This window comes from Micropterus salmoides, unplaced genomic scaffold (genome assembly GCF_014851395.1).
Source record: "Micropterus salmoides isolate LMB-PRFRI ecotype aquatic unplaced genomic scaffold, ASM1485139v1 Ms_hic_scaffold_5, whole genome shotgun sequence".
NCBI lineage: Eukaryota > Metazoa > Chordata > Actinopteri > Centrarchiformes > Centrarchidae > Micropterus > Micropterus salmoides.
In genome coordinates, this window is record NW_024044237.1 from 23547336 (window position 1) to 23571588 (window position 24253).

Sequence of the window (24253 nt, forward strand, 5' to 3'; positions counted from 1 at the left end):
TTGTTTATCTAAATAAGAGGCTGATCACACATTTTTCAAAAAGAAGGTGTTGAATGGGAAAACAAAACAGCTTTATACACTGATTTTATTTCTGTTAAATAAATTAAAAGCACCAAAAAATCTGAAAAGTTGAAAACAGGTGCAAGTGTTTTCTTGTGTACCTTTAAATGTACCTTAACTTTATGAACAGATTGCGACAAAACTGAAGACAGAGCACAATGAATCCATACACATACATCAGTTGGTACAGTGGCATAAGACAAGACTTAAAATCACAGGTTATTGATTATTATTGATTTTGTGTTTGAAATGACATTATCTCTAAAGTAATAAAATGAATAAATACATGGCTATTATAAAACGGCTCTCCCAAATCTGAATCACCAGCAACCATTACTTCAGGGCCAAGCCACCTTTTGGCAAAGCTTGGCTTGATTGTGACCAACAGAAGAATCTTGTGTATAGAAGGCAGAAGAAACTACGCGAGAATGCAGCGAGAGAGAGAACTTCAGCCTGACAGGCATTTCTATAAATGCCATGATTGTCAGTGTGGTCACATTACATCATCTGCTCACTTTTGAAGTTCCTGGAACGTCTGAGAAGAAAACTCCTGGACCATTTCCAGCATCACAGGAGATACTGAGCAAGAGAAATCAATGCCATAAATGTAAATATTTTTGTCAAAAGTGAAAGCTATTGCTGACATCTCTTGAGTAGAACTGTTAAAGAGGAAATAGTGTTCGTTACAGATAGCACAGTAGTTCCTTATTTTTATCACTATGACATGTTTTGCAACAGTGACTACAGAAACACATTTCCTCTGTGGCACAAAGGAGAATGGTGCACAAATACATGCTGTATCCTGTAGAGTAATGGGCCATTAAATCTTGCTAACCTTGCACCCAGAAAATGCTGCATCACTTAAATAAAAGAGGCCTTTACCATGAGGAACACAACGGCTGTGTCTTGGCATTCATTAACAATGAATAATGAGCTGTAAGATGAGGTGAAGAGAAAGGCATGTAAATAAAACACAGATATGAACAGTACCACCTTTGTGACAAACATGACAAACTGTAGACACCATCACAGATTTGCACCACCATACCGACAGTCAAATACCCATGAAACAGGGAAACAATCACTATTTACACAATTTAAGACATCGAGAACCACAGAGGGGGGTGACTCCTCACTCGATTCTGGTGAACCAGGAAGTTAGTGTGTTAACAGACTTGTTTTGTAACTCTGGAGGAAGAAGATGTAAGGCTCACAGCTGGAGTTACACAGAAACACAGCAAAACATTCACGACAAGGAGTTTTCTTTAACAGGACAATAAAAATGATGATGTGATGAATATTTCCAATATTTTACAACCAATGCAGAGCTGAAAGTAAACCATACTGTAGTAGGAACCAAAAACTGTTCAGATGGTGCAAACGTAGAAGAAAGAAAATTATAAATAACAAATACAGTGAATATGGACAAAAATAATTCTCGCAGATTATTCATTGAATTGATAATTGAATGATTGTCGTGATTTATCTTAAGCTTAAACATTCTTAGTATATAGATTTCCACAATTGTCCCATTTCAAACTATTCAATGCTTTGAACAATATACTAGTATTTATTCTACTTCCTAAAACTTCAGGAATTTCCTTTTCTTTAGTGTAATTCAGTCTTTCGCTTAGCATCTATAGCTATTTAGTGTTTTCACATTCATACCACTCACTGTTCATGGGTTATTTTGGCATGAGCACCTACAATAAGAAGGGTCAGCGGAGGACGAGGACAACTCTAGACTGAAGGCGCAGGGCCTTTAGGTAATCAGAAAAGTGCATAGGTATTGGTTCAAAGCTCTCCAAGCGCTTCAAAATCCAGCGACCGGTCATACGGTGACTGAACTGAAGATATGACACTTGGTAAAATCATCATAGTTCTAATGGACGTCTTCCTTTACCATGAGAGTCTGTGAAAGGTGGGGTGCAAAACAGCTGCACTGGTCTCCAACAGATGATAAAATACCAATGGGATCATGTTACACCATGTCCTACAGGTCCTGGTCCTTTGCCAAGAGAAAGCCAGGTTGGGAATCGACTCCAAACCTGACTGACGTTGTGAGATCAACCTCGTTTACTCCTCGTCTCCTGCCATGAGGAAACCCAGAATGAAGTCGATGGCTTTCTGCCGTTCTTGTGGTGTCTGCCTGCCCATTAGTTTGGGAGGCGGTCGGATAAGGAGGCTAGCGAAGAGTGTAGCTAAAACACAAGGACAGGACAAAGAGGTGAAGAACAGAAACCAATGTACTAACAATAACTTATTTCAACTATCTCAAGTTAAATAAAAGAAAAACATTCTTACATGGTATGGATAATCAGACAACATACACTCTTAAAACATTCATATCGCTTTAGCCAACACTTGTGATGCTCAGGATATTTAGCAGGATGGTTACCATAAAGATGATGGTAAAATGCCTGACTGAAAATCTAAGGTAAAGAAAAGAGTGAATAATTACTGCTCTCCTCTACAATTGTATTATCCCACCTTTAAACAAGGTACAGTACCATAACCCAAACTACTTCACGTCAGTTGTCCACTCTAATGACTGGTTAATAAAATAGCATCATCTCATTACTTGTGGATATGAGACGATTCTGGTGACAAATTATTGCCTGTATGTGACACTTTATGGGGATAGAAATAACAGACGTTGTTGGTCTGATTATTCATATCCTTGGGAAGAAATTAAACAAATGCATACCAAGCCACATATACAACAAACTTACACTATACATTGGGGTAATGAATATGAAACATCTTTTTTATGAACTGGCAAATATTAAGACAGGAGATACCCGTTTCATACCTATGAGACTGGCTGTTAGGTTGTTGTTGTGAGCATGCTTGAGAAGTTCCTTCAGAAAAGCCATCAAGTAACGAAACACGTTGCGGTGAGCACGAGGCAGCTGGGAGATCAACTGTCAATCGTCAAAAGTAGGCAAAGATTAATTGGACGCATTATTGTCCACATTATATATGACAGACTTCACAGAAAATAGAGAACAATGCCTAGTTGAGTAAATATAGTAAATTGCAGAGTCGTGAACAGAGGGTATGTTACAAAGTCACTGCACCTGTTTGCAGAGGCGGCTGTCATGAGCACAGTCGAGGCACCGTTGGTAGAGTTCATAACACACCACTGGCTCTGGCAAGGCTTCCAGGAAGATCAACAGAGCCTCGGCTACAGAGTGGTTACAACCAACTACATAAATGGTTAGGGAAGAACAAGCAAATATGGACTCCAGTGTGGGTCTGTTGGGGTGAATCATTCATGTGCATATTAACAGGAAAAACAGGAGTTCGTACCCCGTGTGTATGCCTGCACACTATACACATGTATGATTTCTTTTTATTATCTGTAAGATTCAAAGCTAGCAAGCTCACTTAGGTTTTTACTAGTATTACAATTATTACTGCTGCTGCTGCTGCTATTTATTATTATAATAATTATTGGTGAAATCTGGGCTTATGGGACACTCGCATCATAAACAAGGATACTGATGGAGTCCGGGATGCTGGTGTCCAGACAGTCGATGATGCTCTGCAGCTCCTCTTGAAGGCCTGGTGTCTGGAACAAGTCCTCCTGGGAGACATTCAGAGACAAATATGGAACATTTAAAACAGTTCCCACAAATCCAATTAGTATCACTACAGTTAGTTATTGTATCTTGAACTTTTAAGACACCAAAAAAATAATGCATGTTAGCATTGCAGCAGCAACTGTAGCCACAGTTGGCAAACCCACAATTTAGCTATAACGGTAATTACATTACTTGCATTACATTGAGTGTCGTTGTTCGCTCTCTATCATAGTATTTGGATTTCTCCAGAAATGCATACCTTACCTTTAAAAGGAGTTTAGTGTAAATTGTCCAAATAGAAAATAATAAATAAAGCATTGAAAATCACCAATTAAATTATCTGAAATATCCACTTTCACAAAACTGAAAAAAAGGCTGTGTTTCTCGGCTCATGAACGGTTTTGGAGATGCATGGTTTCACAGGACAGCAACGCTATATTAAATGGATATTGTGATATAAAAATAGATATTATCTGGGATTTTAGGTTATCATTTTATCATGTGATAAGTGTCGTATCTCGGTATTTGGGGTAGATTAGGTGACTGTGAGATAGTTATTAGACCATTCTTGGAAAGTGAAAAGCGCTTGTATGGCCATCATGTACATCACCGATGTATAAAATGTACTTGTCTATAAATGGCCTTTTCAAGCACCAATAAGCCATTCCTTAAAATATCATATAATCATGTATATCAAGGTAAAAAACAATGAACTACATCCCTCACCTTTACAGTTCAGCAGTCTTATCACTGCTCAATGATACACATCCTTTGTTGTAGTGAGTACTTTATGAATTGTAGCCTTCTCACCTGATCACAGGACTTGGTAAAGAGATGGTTGACAAGAATCCACACTTCCTTGGGGATCTTCAAAGGTTTGTCCTCACTACTTGCATCATCCACCATCAGGAAGTTCATCTTTGACTTTTCCTGATGAGAGATAACATTTCACCATGTTTTACACTGACAAACTGAAACACAGACTTTAGATTATTTCCTGGAATAATAAATATATCAATATTTTGCGATTTATTCAGAATTCATGATATTATTTCCATACTGTATGATTCATGGAGCCTAACAGAATGACTGCGCATTGGATCGATTAGTGATGTGAGTTGGAGCAGCAGTGGGATCAGGATAATCTCTGGGGTCTGTACACGTGAAGGAGATCCATTTAGCAAACGGCTGGGTATCACATTCTTTTTGTCTCTGCAAATGGATCCCTGAGACTCATGAGAGACGTCCAAAAATAATCTAGTGAGGCCGCACATAGATGCAGGGGAAACTGGTCTCTAATGGGGCACGGTGCTAGCATGCAGAACTAATGTGATTTTCTGTAAAATGTTTTAACAACCAAAGCTTCTACTGGGAACCTTCAGGGTGTTTAGAGTATGGTGAATCCTCTAGATGGGATTCAAGACCAAGCTTTAACACAAAATGTTTAAACTGCTACATTCTAAAGAAACAGGGCTAATTTATATTCCAAGTGGATATCTGTTTATTCATGCAGCTATTCAGTTTCACTGATCAGTAACAGGTTACGAAATGGAAGAGGAAGCTTTCCGTTTGGCTTCATACTGTAGGAGTGTTTAAGGTTAGGTGAATGGACCCAAATAATTCCTCTCATTAGCTTTAATCATGTGTATGAGGGAGCGGTGCAGTGAGGGTGACCTGCTGTGAAATGAGATTTAGTGTGTTTGTGTGTGTCTTCACAGTTTCATTGGATTGGTGCACCCTGTCCTCAGTGGGCCAGCAGGAGATTTAATGGATGATTGATCCACACACACAGATTATTACTAAGCTGGCATGGTCTGGTCCGTGACTGCCGGTGGGTTACCTACTGTTCCCCATGTCAGCTTCCTGAAATTTAGAGCGAGTTGGCACTGACTCAATTTTCTGATTAGCTAGTGAAGCCACTTTTTAAATCAACCTAAGGTGCAAACAGTAGGTAAGTGTCGGGGCACAATATTGCAGCTGTAAAGGACTGCATGTTAAAAGAAATAGTCCAAATTTATGTGAAAAGTACACTTTGTTACTTGCGTTCCGCGAGTCATATGAGAGATTTGATACCACTCTTGAGTCTGTGCAGTAAGTATAGAGCTAGAGCTAAGAGGCGATCAGCTTAGTTTAGCTAAGACTGGAAGCACGGGGAACAGCCAGCATGGCTCTCTCCAAAGTTAAAACACACACATACCAACACTTCTTAAAGCTCAATAATTGGTGTTTGGCATGTTACTCAAACTGGACTCAACTTCCTGGATCAGATTGCATGTCTCATCTGTACCAGAAGCAACAGGCCCCCATTAACACAGCTCCTGACATTGTTTTAACACAGGGCAGTTTTCTGGCTGATCGCCCGCTTAGAGGTGGGATTAATTTGGAGAGGCTAGCTGTTTCCCTCTAATTGCAGTCTTTATACTAAGGTAGGCTAATTATTTCCCAGCTCTAGCTCCATACTTAACATACAGACATGAAATTGGAATCAAACTTGTCATCTAATTTTCAGAATAAAAGTGAATAAGGATATTTTCCAAAATGTGAAACTATTCCTTTGATTTCTGCTTGCTGGATAGCATCACAACCATTTCAAAGTTATAGGTCCAACCATTTTATGCATGTAAATCTTTAATCTTTAAGGTCCAAGTTACACACTAACAGGGGATTGCCTGCACTGGGGCTTTTGTTGATCTACCATGCCAAATTTAACAATACTTGATCCAGTTTCTCTTCATGACGTGAACAGTTAAGTGTCATAAAGCAGATACTTGTTGTAACTAAGGTGATATTGACCTTCATTTGCCAAACAGCTTAACAGCACCAGTGTTAATATTTTACCTTTTCCATGTAGCTGTCCTCTCCCTGAGCAAGAAGTCAGCCCACAACCAGAGTGGAGAGTTGGAAAGGAATGATCAAGGCAAGAAGAGGCGATGCAGGGAAACATAAGAAGAATGAACAAGGTAGATAGAAGTGGACACAGAATCAGAAAAGTAGATAGATCATGGATTGTTCTTGCATAAATCGTCAATCAAATACGCCAGGGTCAGTAGGAAAATTGGAGCAGTTTAAATAGAAATAAAGAAGTACCGAATGATAGCAGCACTATACCCAAAGCCAAATCAGATCAAAAATAGCATTTTGGAAACAGACAGAGGTGAACATGTTAAGAACAGAGGAGGCTATTCATATAAAACATTAATATGGGCCTAACCTGAGTCAGTGTTCCCTGTTTTTTAGGAGCTCCCTTCCCATGTTTTTGCCACTTCCTTGTTCTCTTGGCCCCTTTTGGCCAGAAATATGCAGGTTGAGACATTTTATGCTCTCCAAATATAGTCTCTCTGTGTGACTGAGTTTCCCCTGAGGGAGTGAACAAGCCCTCACGTGTTCCTGCTCAGGTTTCAGGTAGTGAATAGCTACAGAGGGAGGAACAGCTATCGGATTACAATCTGTGCTAAACTGCTCGGTGTAAAGGAAAGTTTATGTTTCCCAATCAATATCAGTTTGATGAAAATATGTCTTTGTTCACCAATCCTATCACTTTAAACTGGTGGTCTGATTGTATTTCCCTTTTCATGACCACTGGACTAGCCTTCCCTCACCAGGTCAATGAGTTTGGTGATGGGGATCTCTCTGATGGGCTTCTTCATGCGGCACAGAGTCTCCAGCGAGGTGCCAAAGCAGCTGGGCAGGTAGTTGCCAGAGATGGTAATGAAGTAGTCCTTGCCGCGGTCCAGATGGAGCACCAGAATATCTTCTATTGAGTCCTCTCCAGAGTTCAGCAGCGTGACGGAGTCTTTACTGACATACACCTCCAGATAGATCTCCAGGGTCTCGCCTGCTCAGGTAGATAAGGAATAGGTTCAAGGCAAACCTTTTGAGAAACTTTGATGAGAACATAGTCAGGTGTTGCCTCTGCATTGTTGATTTTATTGCAAACTAATAAAGTAATTATAAACTATGCCTAACTTTATCAGTTATCTATTGTTTTTGAGCAGTGATTATAAACTCTTCCCTAGCAGCTGCCTTGTTTAACATTCAATCATATATAGATAAAGGGGGCAACACCTGACACCACACTAGCCAGGAAGACATTAGTAAGAGAGTGAAGAGTAAGAGTGCAACGAGTTCTGGTTTAAATGCCAAGGGTGAATAGCCTGATCCTTCACAATATTCGAAATTGCACTATTACAGTGGCAAACTTGGGACATGCAACAGTACAAAGTTGTCCTGAAGAGATGTAACTAAATGTGTAATCTCTGTTTTACATTTCATTACCAATCATCAAAGCACCACATGATCACAGCTCTAAAATTCGAGATAACAAGCTTAAAGACAATCAAAAAAAGAAAAAGGTGTTACTGGATAAAAAGGTCTTACCCGGCTCCAAGAATCCATCGCTTGGCTCGGCACGGAGCCAAGGCTTGCAATACAGCGAGTCATTGAGTTTGGGGATGAAGGCAAAGTGACAGGGGACCTGCCCGTCATTTGTTATCAGGAAGGGCTCCTTTCGAAGCTGCCGGAATTTCACATTCTCAAATGTAAACTGCAGGACAGGGAAAGACAGGCAAACATTAACCTCAGATTCCCAGTAACTTTATCCCACAAACTTTAGGAGAAATATGAACAGGCTCCACTGCTTTAAAGGTTATTAGTGAGACAGACCCTCAGTATGAGGAGTGTATGTGAGGACTTTATCATTACCTCTCTCCTGTTCAGAGATACAGATGGAAGGAAATCATTCTCCATTCTGTCCATCGCTCGAACAATCTCCTCAAACACCTTTTTGTGGCGCTCCTCATTTACCACCTTAACCTGTTACACAAGCATAAAGGTCCTATTTATTTTTATTATTGTTATATATTGTCAGAATTAATAGGAGAACCCTGGATGTTTGAACCAAAACCAGTGAGTTTAGGGTTTTTAATTTAACAACATAGCTTCTTACCTCAATATTGAATAGGGAGCTGACAGGCTTGTGGTCACTAGTTTTCAGCTCCATGTGGCTTCGGTATTTGAGCTGCTTGACATTGTTGCCCCTCCACAAGATTCTGTCACACCAAGCTGGGACACGGCACTTCCCACTGCAGGAAACAGTTGAAGTTAAGGGTCAGACATTAGACACACACGCAGGATTGCCAACTCTGTGCTGGTTCAATGATAAAGCCGAAAAAACATTCTTAAAAGCAAAATGTAATCAGTATTCCAAAAAAAGAAAAACTGACATGGGGACAAGTTAACAGTAGCAGTTAGGGCTGGGGCAATTCATCGACGTAGTCAATTACGTAAATACATTGACTAGCATTACACTAGCGTGGCTGCATCCGGTGTTAGCAGGGATTAACAAGCTCCAGCTATAAGACCACACCTTCGAGAGTCTAAAGTTTGTGAGTATTTTAGACAGACACTCAACAACGTGCTGCTCTGTGAGCTCTGTGAATTGGAAATAGTTTCACAGCAGCACAAGTGCTGTCCACAAATATGTGAAGCAGCATGAACACGTGAAGTGAAAGTATCCCGGTGCACTTTGTGTAGACGTCAGCACCGCAAATCGTGTTTATTTTCTGTCTCCACACAAGCACGGCACATTATCAGCAAAAGGACACGTAGTCCATTAAAAATTCTTCATTGCTTTCATGTTAAAAGTAATTTCTGCCCCGCTGCTGTCATGGTAACGTAACGTTACACCATGTGTAATCTAACGCTCGGCCGTAGATTCAATCATACAATCATATTTTGTGTTTATTTAACGGCCACGTGTGAGCAATAAAATGGCTGAAACAAACATTACAGACAATCTGTGAATCATTTCAGTTGTTTTCTTTGCCCCACACTGATGCAGAAATACATTTGATACCATACTACATTATATACACTATCAATATTGAAAAAAATCCATGTCAGAAACATTTAAATTAATGTCATTAATGTCATAGATATTGTCATTATTCTAATGTGCTTCACCAGGATGATTGAATAAAATGTTGATTTATTCATTAGGCATGTTTTTGAAATTTATTTTGGAAAAACTGGTAGGTGAATTGAGTACGAGCATACATTTTTTCTCTTTAAAATACACAACATTAGTCCTTAGATTAATCGACTAATAGACAAAATAATCGTTAAATTAATCAATTGGAAAAATAATCATTATGTACAGCCCTAGTAGTGATATAATAGCACATGCTGGAGTTTGTGTATTCAATGATTAAAAAAAAGATACAAGAGAGGCATTTGTTTTTACCTTGAGTCCCATCGATCTGTTTTGGGGTCGTACTTGTATGTGGGAATAAAATTGATCTCTCCCTCCATGAAGTCTGTGAAAGCTCTCTTCGTCAGTCTTTGAATGTTAAGCTACACAATGAAAAGTGGCAACATTACTTGGTGAAAGAGTCAAAACAGAAATCTTAATTATCATCACACAAAGACAGATTACAAACAACCTCTGTAATAACGGTATTTGCAAAGAAACGGCCCTTGTATTTTTGCCTAACCTCTATTTTTCACCCAAGTGCAAAATTATTCAAGTAATACCTTTTAAGCAGCTACAGAACCTGTAGCTAATTATAGAAACAGAAGCAGTGATGGGGCATTTTTCTGGACCTACTAACTATCACAATTATTTCTAAAACTTGTGCTAATACTTGTCTGTGTTTTTGAAGCTGAAAAGGAATTCAGAAATAAACACTTAGGCGGGTAACAGTTTCTTACCTGATCAACCTCCTGCAGCTTTTTTAGCTCGTTCTTAACAATATGCTGTTTGACGTCTCCAGCATCGTACATGCAAAGACGATAGTTTAAATCCCCAAGCCAGATTACTACACTGAAACACAAAAGGAGACGGAGACAGCTTAAATACAACAGAGTTATGGCATCAATGTTTGAGTGATTATCATCACAAACACTAAAAGAATCTGTAGCTCATTTTTGTACAACTACTTAAAAGACAATGACACAGATTATGTTTACATAATAAGAGCTTTGTAGTATAAAATTAATTTACTAGTTTACTATGGCAGAATGCTGGAAATGTGAAATAAATTATGTATATGGAAAATCTACAAAATAGAATAAACCACAAGAATTCAGGTACAGCTGGTGGTAAACAAAACCTCAAGCTGACAATAAAAACATAACCAATGAGTGTAAAATCAGACTTTGCACATTAATTCAGAGCCATGTTCTTCTTCTGAACATGACTGAGGAACTCACTCGTGCTTGACAATAGTGAGAGGGGGGTGGTCCAGTAAGTGGAAGGTCATGCGGGCGCATATGTCTTTATAGTCCTGGTTGCGGCGCTCAAAGTCTTCCACGTGTGCTGCTAGATGGGAGTTGACAATGCAGAAGCTAGTGTTGTGGAAAACAAACCTCACTGCCACGCCTCCTTTGTTTCCCTGCAAAAAATAAATAAATGAATGTAAACATTAAAAAGGCCAGGCCGTTGGACATTTAAACAGCACCTTATTTTAATTTAGTCAAATACATGCAGGAATAAAGTCTACGTAATATTAAAAAGATCAAACAGAAGCCAAGGGCAGTATACTGTAAATACTGTAATCTAAAGAAAATTATATATATATGCATTCAGCAGCGGCGGAATCATGACCGCCGCTACTAAAATTTCCCACGATGATTAAACTATGCGCTACAAATGTTTTCACTCGCACACTGTGCGAACACAGCAGCACTCAATGCTCGGCTCTCTTCCTCTCCTCGTTCTATGCAGAACATACGTGACAGATGGTGTTATAAGAGCAGCTGAATCAGGAGGTGCGTAGCAAGTGTTTGATCATCCGAGCGGCAGAAAGTGACAGTGAACACGAGCAGACGAAAATATTCTGGCACTAAATGTGCGGTGTCTTTTAACAGTGTGTTAGCTTCTCAAGACCAAGAAAAGTCTGTTGTTTCCCACCTGCTGGAAAAGTGAAGCCGGTTAGCGCTAAGTTAGCCAGCATCTCCCATCCCCTTCAGACTGCACAGCTGAGCAGGAAAGCTTCTACAGCAGCTACATAGCTGCTATGTAACTTAACATTAGCTCAATTTATAGAAAGTAACTGGAAGCTGTATTTAATAAATGCCTGCTTGTCCAATGTTGAGAACATCAGGTACAAACTTAGACTAAACTGACGTGGCCTGCAGCTCTGTCCTGTACAGACTGATTAAATTATTTTTCAGTTTTCAGTCTGCCACCAAAAGTGGTTTTGGTAAAGAAAGGACGGTGGTGACTGGAGGAGCTGAGGTTATTAAAGCTAATTAGTGATGCAAACTAGTCCTTTTAAGCAAATGAGGAGACGTTTCTTTTTGGATTTTAATGTGCAAATAAAATGCACCTCAGAAGTGAGGAGGTTTCTCATGTTGTCTATTTTATATAAATGTCTACAGATAAATGTAGCTGTACATTTATCTGTTATAAGCTGTAAAATGAAGACACAAAAGGCAAACATGATGTTTGTCCTGCCCCCTCTGCTGAAAAAAATCCTAGAGGAAACACTGTTACTAATGAAGAAATATTTTCAGTCTTCAATGATTCAGATTTAAATAATATTTGGTAGAAGATTCAGCAACTTTAAAAGTACTTCTTCACACTGACCGACAGAGAATTACTGCACTTCAACAAGTTTAGTGTGAACAAACCATTTTCCCCATGATTCCCGTCCCCACATGCTCTGCAGCCACTTCTTTTATGTGATTCTTGTGTGACTTTTTGGCATAGACCACAAGCATCATCCCAACTAGTCGTATGATCCGAACCTGTAGTCATGAAAAAAAGCAAGTTAGTACCTTTAATAATGCATCAACATGGCAATTGTCCTAGACAGTATTAATTCATCAGAAATTGCTGCATTTCATCATTCAGAAGGTCTTTCTCTACTCACCCTCTTGTACTTGGCTTTTGGGTGCAAGCTCCTCTCCACAGCTTCCACCCACAGCTGCTCCTTGGACGAGTCCATGTACAAGAAAGCTTCAGTGCTAAGGTCCAGTTCTTGAAAACTAGAGTCATAAACCAAGCCACCATATTGGATGTTAGTGAAGCAATAGTAGAGGACGATATGTATGACTTCTTGGTCAGAAAAGTACTGTGTGATAAATTCTTACTGACCCCAGAGCATAAATATCAGGAGCTTCTGGGTCACAACAGAGCCACGGCTCAAGGCTGCTGTCTGGAGACTGGCCATTCACATTCCACGTGCCTGTGAAAAACCTAAAGAAACAAAAGAGCAGTATTTACTATGTGCAGGAGCTGTGTTGTTTTTTATATTAATATTGTAGGTCTATAATCAAATGACATACAGAACAAAGAAGCTCCTCTCACCTGAAGGTCTGGAGATCCACATACTCTTTCTCCTTCTTACCCAGGCGGTGTTTGATGAGGTATTCTCTTTGTCCTGCCTGGCTGGAGAACATGGACTGTCTCATGGTGTTGGTGGTGGGGCTGTCACACCAAGACGGTGGTCTGTCCACACGTTCAAACCCTGACCTAAAGCTACTGCAATGGGAAAAGTAGGTATTACATAACACCACATATTCTACCTTGGGAAACTTAGCCTCCTGAACTGCAGTTATAAAATCAAAACTGTCTTAAAGTCATATATACATATAAAGAATATCTGGTCATGAAATAGCAGTTTCTTGTGTTTTCAGTAAATCTGACATAACTGTCATCAACGGTTAACTTACTCTGGTTTGGTGTTAGTAACAAAGGAGTTGTCTTTGGTCTGAAAGGACACAGTTCTGTCTTTAGGGACTGGTGGAGGAGGCAGAGGATTGGATGGAATGTAGGAGCCTTTGCGAGGAGGCAAAGGGGGAACAGGAGGAGGCTCCCTAGAGGCCACTATGCGATTCTGGTGGTTCTTCTTTTCCTCCACTTTGAGAGCATGGTTGAAGTTCTCCTCAAAGCCAAAGTCTAAGGCAAGCGATTGAACTGGACCTTCAGAAACAGTAAGACAAAAACAGAGGATTCAATTTAGCAGCAATAGAAAGTAATTTGGATAACTGCAACAAATGCGTTTATGGGCTTTGTTTTCAAAGTAGCTACAATTTATGCATGTTATTTTCTTAACCATTGGGTATTTTCAAATGTAAACACAGTGTATGGGTATATTACCTGTGTTAGTCTGAATTGTTGACATGCTATTATTGAGGTTGGGAGGCAGTGCACTGCTAGATTTGGGGGGGTTGACTCCAGAGCCAACAGAGTTAGCGTTCCTGTTTGCTCTTTGCGGTGGGATGGGGACTGGACCTCTCAGGGCTGCTGGTGCAAGGGGCTCCATCGCTTTGGGTTTCGTGAGTTTGGATTCAACTGAGAAAATGAAACAGCATTGTCAAAAGGAGGCTCAGAGTCAACACAACCTTACTCAAGCAGGAGGAGCAGCTTTCCAAGGATTTTCTTAAGCTGTATAAAAAAAAATAAACAATAAAAGTGCTACAGCTTGCTCAAGATAGAAGCTAATGTGCCTTGTGAAACATTTGGCTTAAAGTAAATCTCATCCTGTTTTAACTAACCTCACTGTATGTAAATATTAACACGTAAAATTGAGCCAACACCCAGAAAATCAATGTTGGCATTACAGTGACTTGTTCATAGCAGGACTCAAGAAGGCACGGTTCCACTGTAGTACTACTGATGTTACAATTACTAACTAGCAGTGTTTCCCACAGGATCTTGAGAGTATGGTGGGTGGGCCTCGGACCTTGTTGGGGGGTCGGGGGGCATGCCCACTCGGAAGAAATATTTTCTAAATTTTAAAGTTAAATGCATTAATTTGGTGCAAAATGTACACTTATAAACAATGTTGTGCTCTAATAAATTATTTAACCATAAACCCATTGTATAGCTATAAATAGTGATTAAACAGCGAAAAAAGTCAACAAATTTATTTTATTTTTTACTTTTAATGGACACATGTAATATGTTTTATACTTTCTGTGAATATGATCCAATGAATCTTATTTCCATCCTGTATAGACACCTTATTTTGAAAACCAATAAAAGTTTGATAAATAATGTTGTGTGGTTCTTGTATCGCGTAACATGAAGACTTCACAGCCTCTCTTCAGGTAGGACTCTCATAATGCAACTTGTCTTTGTAAAGAGCAAAACTGACAGGATAAATTCGCTAACCTGCCTGTGAGCTCGCACTGGGCCGTTACAGTGGATTTAGCATAAAGGCGTTAATACGTGTGCACTCCAAATGTAGGCGCAACTAGCTTAATCGCTGTCTCACAAACGAGTGACAGAAACAGGCCGTTAACGTTACCTCAAAAGAAAAGTGGTTGTCTCGAGTCGGATGCCAGAGCATGCGAGCTTACAGCAGCGCGGAGCAGCGCCCCCAAAACACAATGTTAGAGGTCTGAAACGTTATTATGAGATGTGTAAAACTATTTTCGGTTCATTCTGAGACTATGGCAGAGCAAATTAGACTATGGCGGGCCGCCATGGTCTCGTTAATTAATGGGAAACACTGAACTAGTCAGTAAAAGCAAATGATAGTGGTTGCAGTAAAACTGCATGACCAGGTTGCCCCAGTGCTGAAGTGAGGTCACAACCAAAACATGGATTTAAGCCACAGTTTGCACACACATCAAAAATGCAATGAGGCAAAACCGTTCCAGTCTTTATCCACTTATTATATATGGTCACAAGAACCTTTGTGGAGTCCTACAATTACACACCAGTCTTCATACAACATCAACGTCTTCACATCTTTTTGTCTTATTTTGTGATCTCTGCAAAGCTCAGTGTTTTGTGGAGGTACAAGATAACTTGTTCATGTGATTAATCTAAAAGTGATTCATCCACTGCATGTGTGCTGCATGATCACTGTGCCTTTTTGCAATTGAAATCTATAATGCCATCCAAAGGATTCAGAACAACTTTAAGCATGTCATCACCATCCAATAATTTGCAGTGGTGCTACTTTTCAAAGATCTACTAAATTGCACCTGTCTGAGCAAAATGTCCGCTAACAACAGCTAACAGGTAGGCTATTACTAAGTAGGTCTGCACAGCTAAAAGTACAAATTAGGGCTGAACGATTTATTGCATTTGCGATATTAATGTAATAAAACAAGATTTTCTAATCGCAAAGGCTGCATTACACCCAAGAGGAAAGCAGTCTGCAGATGAAGCATCAACTTTGCACGTTACGCTGTACCGTGACTTGTTGTTGTACAATGGCCTTAAGCTTGACAGAAGCTGACAATACAGAAACTTTAGTGTCACACAGGGAATGAAAGTAGCACCCGCCACCCGCGGGTAACGTGGTGGTGGTGGGTGAAATCGTCGGGCCTTCCGCGGCTGACGGACAGGAAAAATGCACAACAGAAAGACACGTGCCTGCGTCATACATACAGCCACCAGACAACTTAGGAAATATCTGTGAAATGGCATTTCAAACCAAACTCACAAATCTGAAAGAGGCCCAGTCTGTCCCGAGTTACAGCCTGGTTATAGCCAGTGCGCCACTTACCAGCATCGCAGGCTGCGGGGGAGGAGGGGGGGGGGAACTCCGATGGTGTCGGAGAATTACTAAGCTCGTCTATTAAACATGAGAGGCGTCACTATGTTTTATTTTCATTGGCCAACTTTTGAATTGAACCTCAGACTGAGTATTTTTTGTTTTCTTACTGGGATACAGAAAGATGGACTGGATGGAGGAGATTAGAACTGGCATAAGGACTAGTTAATTGGTGGTTGAACTGTGGGTTTTGTCTGGAGCGCTTACTGAATAACACACTGGTGAACTTGTTTTTTCTTGTGGTCTGTAGGTAGGCCGAACTGATGATATTGTATGATATTCTTTAATGCCATGACTTGACTCAAATTATCTTTCTCATATTATTACAATTTTATATATTTTATCCACCATTGCTCATAATAATAATTCTACCTAATTCATCATAACACAGGCCTGACTCACAAGAAAGAACAGTGTATGTTCTATCTATCTAATATTGTGTTGGTCATACTATACACTGATTTACTGCTTGTCCATTTTGAATAATACTATAATAGAAGGTAAAGACCTTAAAAGTTAATTGCATATTAAATCGGAATATTGATGCCACTTGTCAGGATTAGGTCACTGAAGACCCTCTGAGTTTTCTTTTAACAAAATCATCTCACTGTTCAGCCAAAAAGTTGCCTTGGCTAGAGCACTAATATAGCATAGAAATATGAGATATAATACATGGTAAACCAATATACATATATAGGTTTGATAAACCACAGACAGTTGTGTGAAAGTTAAACTATTTTATGTTTTATTTCTGGCAGCTGACACACAGAGGTGCAAACCAGAGCACAAGTAATACAAGTCAATGAAATAAACTGAACACTCACCACTCTTCTCCAAGATCCAATATATGATCCCTATTTCAAGTGGTGGCATCTTTTACACTACAGATAATTCCAACTGACTCCTATGCAATAGCTTTTAAGGTCAACAGAATATCTTGAATACAATGAATACATATAGATATATTTTTTTTTTTTAAATATGCCTAAAGGATAATAGGTAGCACATACAAAAAAGCAACATCCTTGACAAATATTTCATATTTCTTTTCCTCAACTAACTATAATTGCTCTCAAAAAATAAAATCCCATTACTTTGCAGCAATGCTGTCAGTACACACACATCCTTGCACATACTGCCATTGATAGCTTATAATTTTGGGGATCAAAAAAAAGGTACAAAAGTACCAGTATCGGTAATAGTGACATGGCTAAAACAAATGTAAGAATTAAAGTGTAATGACGTAAGGTTTAGTCCTTTCTGGATGTATTCACAAAGGTGGGTTGGCACCTTTAAAACTGGATCTGAGTCTTGGGTGGCAAAAATTCACAGGAAATCAGCAAGTGGTGTAATCCACCTTCAGTGAATAAATGTTAAATGAGTGATTGGATGATTAATAAATAATTAATCATCCATCTGCTTCAGGCTAATGGCAGACAGCGGAGTCTTACCTTGCTGCTGAGCACTCTTCACCTGGGCGATGAAAGTCTGAGTACGCTCATCATCCTGAAGTTCCAACAGCAGCTCTGGGGCTTTTTCTCCTTTGATTCGTATCCTAACACTGGCTTCAGAGGGGGAACAGAAAACACACACTTACACACATGTTCGACACCTTGGGACTTTGCAAACATTAGAAATGCAGACTGTCTGGAAAACAAAGCAAAGTGATTTAATAGTGAGACAATTCAGCATTCTTTCAGAGATCCTTGGTAACTCATGACCAGCGTCTGCTGCTAAATAAAGGATGTAGACATTTGGCTGAAGGCATTCTCTAAAAATGTAGCAGGGCTGTGTTGCAATAACTGCCATGCTTTAGCTCTCTTTTGTTTCCACAATAAATCATTCTTTCCGGCTTGCTTTAAGGACCAAAACAAAATATTTCCTGCATAATTTCTGAAAACAAAAGGAGGAAAATGAATTAGTACCTGAAAAGAGATTTTAAAAAGTACTTACAATCCACTGACAAGTTTATAAGAAGAGCCTCTTCAGCCTCTGAAATGAAAGAGAAAAGAGAGCTTAAACTGTGCCCATGCAGTTCAAAGGTCTGTTGTGGCAGTAAACCAGTGGTGATATAAATTGTTTCAACAGCCTTGAGTTGTCGTGTTTTTAAATTTTGTCTTCCAAGTACAAAGGAAATGTTCCCTGGACTTACATCACTGTGACCTGACCCTGAATAAACAGTAACACTACTATGCATAGTGGGTGGGATAATTGCACAGGAATCCAAAACTTCTTATAGAAGAATATAAATAAATTAAAAATAGTTTGCAGTAAGATCTGGGTGATTTGGCCAAAAATGTTATCACGATGAAAAATGTCATATGATTTGAAAGCTATAATTACCACTGTAAAATGTCAATTCATTATTTCTTTAACGTTTTAAGTCAAATTTTTGCTCTTTTTAGAGTAAAATCTCTTTCAGTCCATTTTTCTCTACAAGATTAATATCTTCAAAGAAAAATGAAGTGATAATTTGTTCGTTAATTAAATCAACCATTCATTGAAAATTTGTTATATTGTTATTGAGGAAAATTATATTGTTATAATTATTATTATTGTTTTATTGCCCAGCCCTAGTAGCAGTTGACTTAAAATATCCTTAACATTTTATTTCACTTAGCATACCCAAAACAGTTAATACTATGAATTAGATATTAAAAGAACAAAAAAGTCACTTACCTCGCACTATTTCAAAATTACCATTGATGGGTATAGACAGCTGAGCCACTGGACGAGACACAACAACATCAGGGGTGGCCAAAACACCCAATCTGCGTGGGAACAGCACACTTAAAATCATCTCTGTGATGTTTCAGTATCATTCAGGATTATCAATTAAATCAACACAATGCATTTACAGAAAAGCTGCAGCAATTTCTCTTTTTCCCTTCATTACAGCCATTCTCTAGCAAATATAAAAAAGGTAGATCATGCACATCATTCACTTTGAAAATATTAGAATAACTCAACATTTGAGATGCAGTATGGGTAAGTGTTTTATTATTAGGATTAATTATAATTAAGTGATGAAAATGTGAATTTAAGATTTACAAAAATCTGAAATGCACATGCACACATGCAAAAGTCCCCTTTAGTCTAATTTTCAGTCTAGTAGTTCAAAAAGCAAATAATTAACTAACAATCGCTCCATTTCGGTCAAGTTTTGTTGTAGTAACCTAGAGCACTTTGAGAGGAGCTAAACTTTGGGTCATTAAAAACCATAGGCAATCTAAGCAGCTCCAAATCTGTGATGTGTTCAATGTAGGCAAGGTCATATTTCACTCTCCTAACGATGACTAGGAGCCAGGGTCAAAGCGGCACGCTGGGCCCTGCCCACACTTCCTCTCCACTTCACAATAAGTCTGATTACTGTTGAAGAGAGGAAAATGATTCAGCCCTTCTGGACTAAATGTGTCAGAGGAACCCACAGTTTCCTGAATCAGCAAGAGGCCCTCTGATGTCGTAAGCTACATAAAAATCAACAGCGGGGAACATCCAAAATAACAGAAACACCTTATAATTAGGGTGACCAGATGTCCCGAAAAATTCAGGACAGTCCCGAATTACGAGCAGTTGTCCCGACTCCGGTCTGGTTTGTTTCGAAAATTAGACTTAACATGGGTTTTGATTATGGCCTAATTAATCATTAAATACTGATCGTTGTGTATTTCTCTTGCTCCAGCAGGGGTTGCAGGGTATCTGTACATTGTGTTAACAGCTTTGTTATAGCCACAAAGTAACACTCGTGCTCTTTTCCCCTTTTTGTTTTCTTGTGGTTAGTGGAAGTTACAGTCGCGAGGACAGGGAAAGTGTAGCTTCAGGCAGCCATGGTCGAGAGATCATTAAATTCTATTTTATTTATATTGCGCCAAATCACAACAACAGTTATCTCATAAGCGCTCATAAAAGAGAAGGTCTAGACCGTAATCTGTGATATTATTTACAGAAACCCAACATCATGCGCATTGCACGGACAGTTGTGACACTGCACTGTTGAAATATAAATAAAATAAAAAATTAGGTAAAAGATCATGATTTACCCACAGTTACATATCCACAGTTGTCGTGTTTTTCCTAATGACAGACAGGTGACTTCATGAACAAAAATAATTAATTTTAGCGTTGTGCTTTGATTTTCACGTGTTAATGTTCATTGACACTGAATGTACTGGTAGCCCCCCCATCCCAAATTTCACCCATTCCCATCTGGTCACCCTACTTACAATACAGCAGCCCTGAATTAAACACGAATGTTGTGGTGAACATTTTAATTGAGATGGTCAGACACGCTTCAACTTGATGTTTATTTTTGAGGATATAGTTTCTATTCTTTGTCCTCTTTAAACATATGTAAGCCACTTTATTTCACCTTTAAAAATAACTTTGACCTAGTTGTTTGTACATGTCTATTATAGCTTCAAATTGATATTGGTCCATTAATAGAGAAAGACTGCAAAAGTCTGAACTGTGTCAAACAGAACAACTTAAATAGAAGACAAATGAAAAGTTAGAAATTAGAAAAAGGGATCAGAATCAGCATGGACACCTCTGGGAGGCAACATGGGTTCCTTTTTTATGATTTCAAGATGGCCGAGGACTTCAGAGGGAAAGGTAACAAGTGTAACATTGTGGACGTAGATAGAAGATGGCATGGGATGGATATGGTATGCTATTCTTCATCCATCATTAGTGTTAGGTTTTGTTTGCAATGGCAAAGATGACAGGTTGTCACAATTACATCAGCACCAACAATGACTAGAAGATGCTTAATAAGATGTTCAATTAACCACACTAACATACAGCCTACAGATTTGCAATGATATTTACTGTTAGGGTGTTGCATTGTAATGTGCTTCTCCTGTTATTTTCTTCACCCTGTGATAACAAGGTGCCATACAATTATACAATTATTATAACATGTGATAATATCTGTAAAGCACCAACTACAACCCTGAAAGCTCCTGGTCTCCATGACTTTTCACCCTTTTCTCCCTGTCAGGAGTGGAGTTTAGCATGTGTGGTTTTAATACAGTCAGCTGAGGACAGAGCTTGTGTGCCCATGTGAGTCTCATTACAGTCCAGGACTAAGTGGAGGAATGCTGGATAATAGGTGGTGAACTGGCTGCTAAATGGTTTGTCCCTCATGCTTGTGCACGCCACAACAGTCTACAAACACAAACAACACTGATGGTTTAACACTGACGTCAACTACAACATCCCTTTTCACAACACAAACGCTGAAGCTGCCAAGTGCCGGTTTAAATGTGTCCCATTGCAGACTTTCTTATTTCAGCCTGGCTGCATGACACCTGAAACATTTTTTGTGACTATAACATCCTCAGGTATGCTGGGTGTGGTGTTGGGTACTGCTGACCTGTTTGATGCTTAGTTTAGTGTTTATGTAATGTAATTTGCAATCAAATCTCTTCATCATTAGATAAGACAAGATAACCAACCCCAAGCCACAATAACCAAACTGTACAATCTAAAATCATCTTGTCTATTAGTGTGACACCTTCATGGCACACATCTTTTCATCCAATGGGTTCATTTTGCATGTTAAAGAGCCATATTTGTCCTAAAAAGACGCACAGCTACAGACCTGCCCACAGTACATGGCCAGCCACTTCAGCTATACCACAGCAAGTATCTACCTTCGAACACAGAAAAGCTGTCAAAAACTTTCATTTTATCATAATATCTATAAATTGAAATCTTAGAGCTGCTTCAAAACTCAAACTTAACCTGTGACATCTCACTAGCTTAACCTACTAACACACATACATTTTCAGTCATCAGTTTCTCTAATACTTACATAAACTCTCCACTGCGCTCAATTAGTGACAGTAGTCTGGGCTCCTTCTGGCCAGCCCTCAGCTCCTGACCTTTCACAGTGTGAGCATCACAATCAAGGAATTATTTTGACTGAGGATGAGAAAGGAGCTTGGACATCACAAGCATGAGCTGTTAATAATTAACCTCAGACAGGACCTTACTTTCATGTTAATGTGCGCATGGTTAGTCCTCAGAAATAGTGATCTCTGTTAGAAGCCATGCTTATAGAAAATGAGAAGGCAAATTAATATGACAAATGTCATAAGGCACTGGAAAAGATAGAGAAAGCAGTTCAGTGGTTGAGTTGGTTAGGTGGAGCAAATGTAAATTAAATCATGCCAAACGTTTTTTAATGTTAAAAAAAACAGGTGGGTCTAATTAGTTAGATGAGACTGGTCATATTAGCATGGATAGCAACGCCAGTGAACTGAATTAGAAGGAAACTGTAGCGATAAAAGAACCAGGTAAATAACAGAGTTCACCAGCTAGCTACCAAACTACAGTTACAAGTTAGCCGACTTGCTAGTGTTAACTGACGTTAGCTACTTAGCTACCCGGTTGGGAAAATGATAAAGCTAACGTTAGCCAACGAGCTAAAGCAAACTGGGGAGTAAAAACACGAAAAATGTTGTAACTTAATTCAAAAAGGATATTGCCAAGCACTCCTCGTCGCATATCCCCAAAGAGGACTCCATTCTTACCGATATAGAATAAATAGCGATTTATCATTGGCTAGAGGCTTGGTGTTGGTTCAGTCCATACACGGAGAGAGAAAGTTAAATCCCAACCCGGTGCGGCGGCGGCGGCCTTCCGGGTGACAGCTGTTTGTTGCTAATGCTAACCGCTTGTTAGCCAGATGTTGTTGCAGCTGCTGGATGGGATCACGAATGTTCAACAGAGCCGATAAGTTAGTATATCCCGGTAAGTGTGCGGCATTCTGTTAAAAACATTTAAATGTCTACTTCTCTTCTGCTCAGGGAAAAGGCTGCTCTGACTACATAAGTGGCAGTTAGTTGGTTGTGTCGCTAGTTACGCTACAGTGGAGAGAGAGTTTGCAGCACTCCCTCCTTCTCCCGACCCGCTCCCTGCTTAGTTATTTGTCCATTCTTCTTCTTCTTCTTCATTGTTGTTTTACGGCGGCTGGCATCCAACTTACATGGTGCATTAACGCCACCTACTGTACTGGAGTGTGGGCCGGAGATAAAAAAACAAAAAACAAAGCAAAAACAGCAACAAAAAAACAATAACAAAACCAAAAATACATTGTATCCTTTCTGACCTTTAAGGATCTAAATAAAAGTGCACTAACGTAATTTAATGACTTTGTCAGTAAGTCCCCTAGTGAATTCCCTTGAAACCCTAACCTACTTATGTCCTCTTTCGTCTTTTTCTTTTCCCTCTCATATTTCTGACACTCAAAAACCACATTTAACAGACTCAGTACTGTCACAACATTCATACCTCTCTGATATGTGCTTACCCATAATATGTAAGTACTTATTAAACCCACAGTGTCCAATACTTAGCCTAGTTACATTGGTGTCTTCCCTTCATTTTCTTCCACTGAGCCTCTTTGTCCCAACCTTTTGTTGAATGCAGCATAAATGCCTTCCTTTCTCCTCTGCATCCCAACATACCTGACACATTTTATTAATGGTCGACCTGATTTCTGCCTTAGCTTCTGCTTTACTTATTGAAATAGCTGTTTCTTATCCATTCTTCTTCTTCAGTTGGCAACAAGTATGAGGCACATAACGTCACTTTCTGCCGCAGAGTGTGGACCAGAGACTTTCTCAGCCCTAAAGTACAAACCATCAAAGAAAATCTGAAATATTATATGTTAAATTCATAATTATTTACATTAAACTTTAGTAGCCAAGCACAATTTTGCGGCACTTTACTTAAGTACACTTCTACTCCACTACAATTCAGGGGGAAATAATGTACTTTTTACTTTCTACATTTACTTATCTGCTATAGTTACTTTGATTTTACACTTAAATTAAACACTTTACACTTATACACTATAAATTGATAAATCTACTTCTTCACAATATCTAACTTTTTTGGCATGTGACCCCTTAAAATGAAGCAATGTCCACTTGTGACCCCTCCTCACAGGTATATACCCTGTGATGGAGATGGGTTATGAGCAGTCACACTAAACAGTGATTCTTCCTTTCTTGTTTCATTTGTAGAATTTCTAGAGGCCAGAAGACATAAAAGCATCCAGCATTTGACTAAGAAAAAAATTAC

At 39.2% G+C, this 24253-nt stretch overlaps 1 protein-coding gene across 3 annotated transcripts; it reads right to left on the reverse strand.

Annotated features, from left to right (window-relative positions):
• Window positions 1-67: 67 nt before the first annotated feature.
• Window positions 68-23097, reverse strand: ocrl (OCRL inositol polyphosphate-5-phosphatase). Of its 3 annotated transcripts, none has more exons than XM_038699115.1 (24): window positions 22699-23097; window positions 21978-22047; window positions 18842-18933; window positions 18116-18154; window positions 17614-17727; window positions 13750-13944; window positions 13323-13572; window positions 12958-13131; window positions 12745-12846; window positions 12521-12635; window positions 12279-12395; window positions 10857-11038; window positions 10356-10467; window positions 9889-9998; window positions 8593-8728; window positions 8349-8459; window positions 8025-8190; window positions 7247-7482; window positions 6486-6509; window positions 4458-4577; window positions 3565-3649; window positions 3141-3268; window positions 2873-2984; window positions 68-2261 (listed from the first exon to the last, which is right to left on the reverse strand). In XM_038699115.1, exons 1-24 carry the CDS (start codon window positions 22724-22726, stop codon window positions 2137-2139), a joined length of 2943 nt encoding a protein of 980 aa, XP_038555043.1. In that variant the 5' UTR covers window positions 22727-23097; the 3' UTR covers window positions 68-2136. The 3 variants fall into 3 exon arrangements, with proteins under 3 accessions (XP_038555043.1, XP_038555041.1, XP_038555042.1); XM_038699113.1 differs by having other exon boundaries at window positions 21978-22057; window positions 22651-23097; XM_038699114.1 differs by lacking the exon at window positions 6486-6509 and having other exon boundaries at window positions 21978-22057; window positions 22651-23097.
• Window positions 23098-24253: the final 1156 nt, after the last annotated feature.

Bases quoted from the DNA above. Each gene is read 5' to 3' on its own strand.
- ocrl (XM_038699113.1), bottom strand. From the start codon at position 22,692: ATGGAGTCCTCTTTGGGGATATGCGACGAGGAGTGCTTGGCA. The intron at 12,636-12,744 runs GTCAGTAAGAAT...TTATGACTCTAG, and splicing joins CCTGATATTTATGCTCTGGG to TTTTCAAGAACTGGACCTTA. The intron at 7,483-8,024 runs GTAAGACCTTTT...CTACCTGAGCAG, and splicing joins CGATGGATTCTTGGAGCCGG to GCGAGACCCTGGAGATCTAT.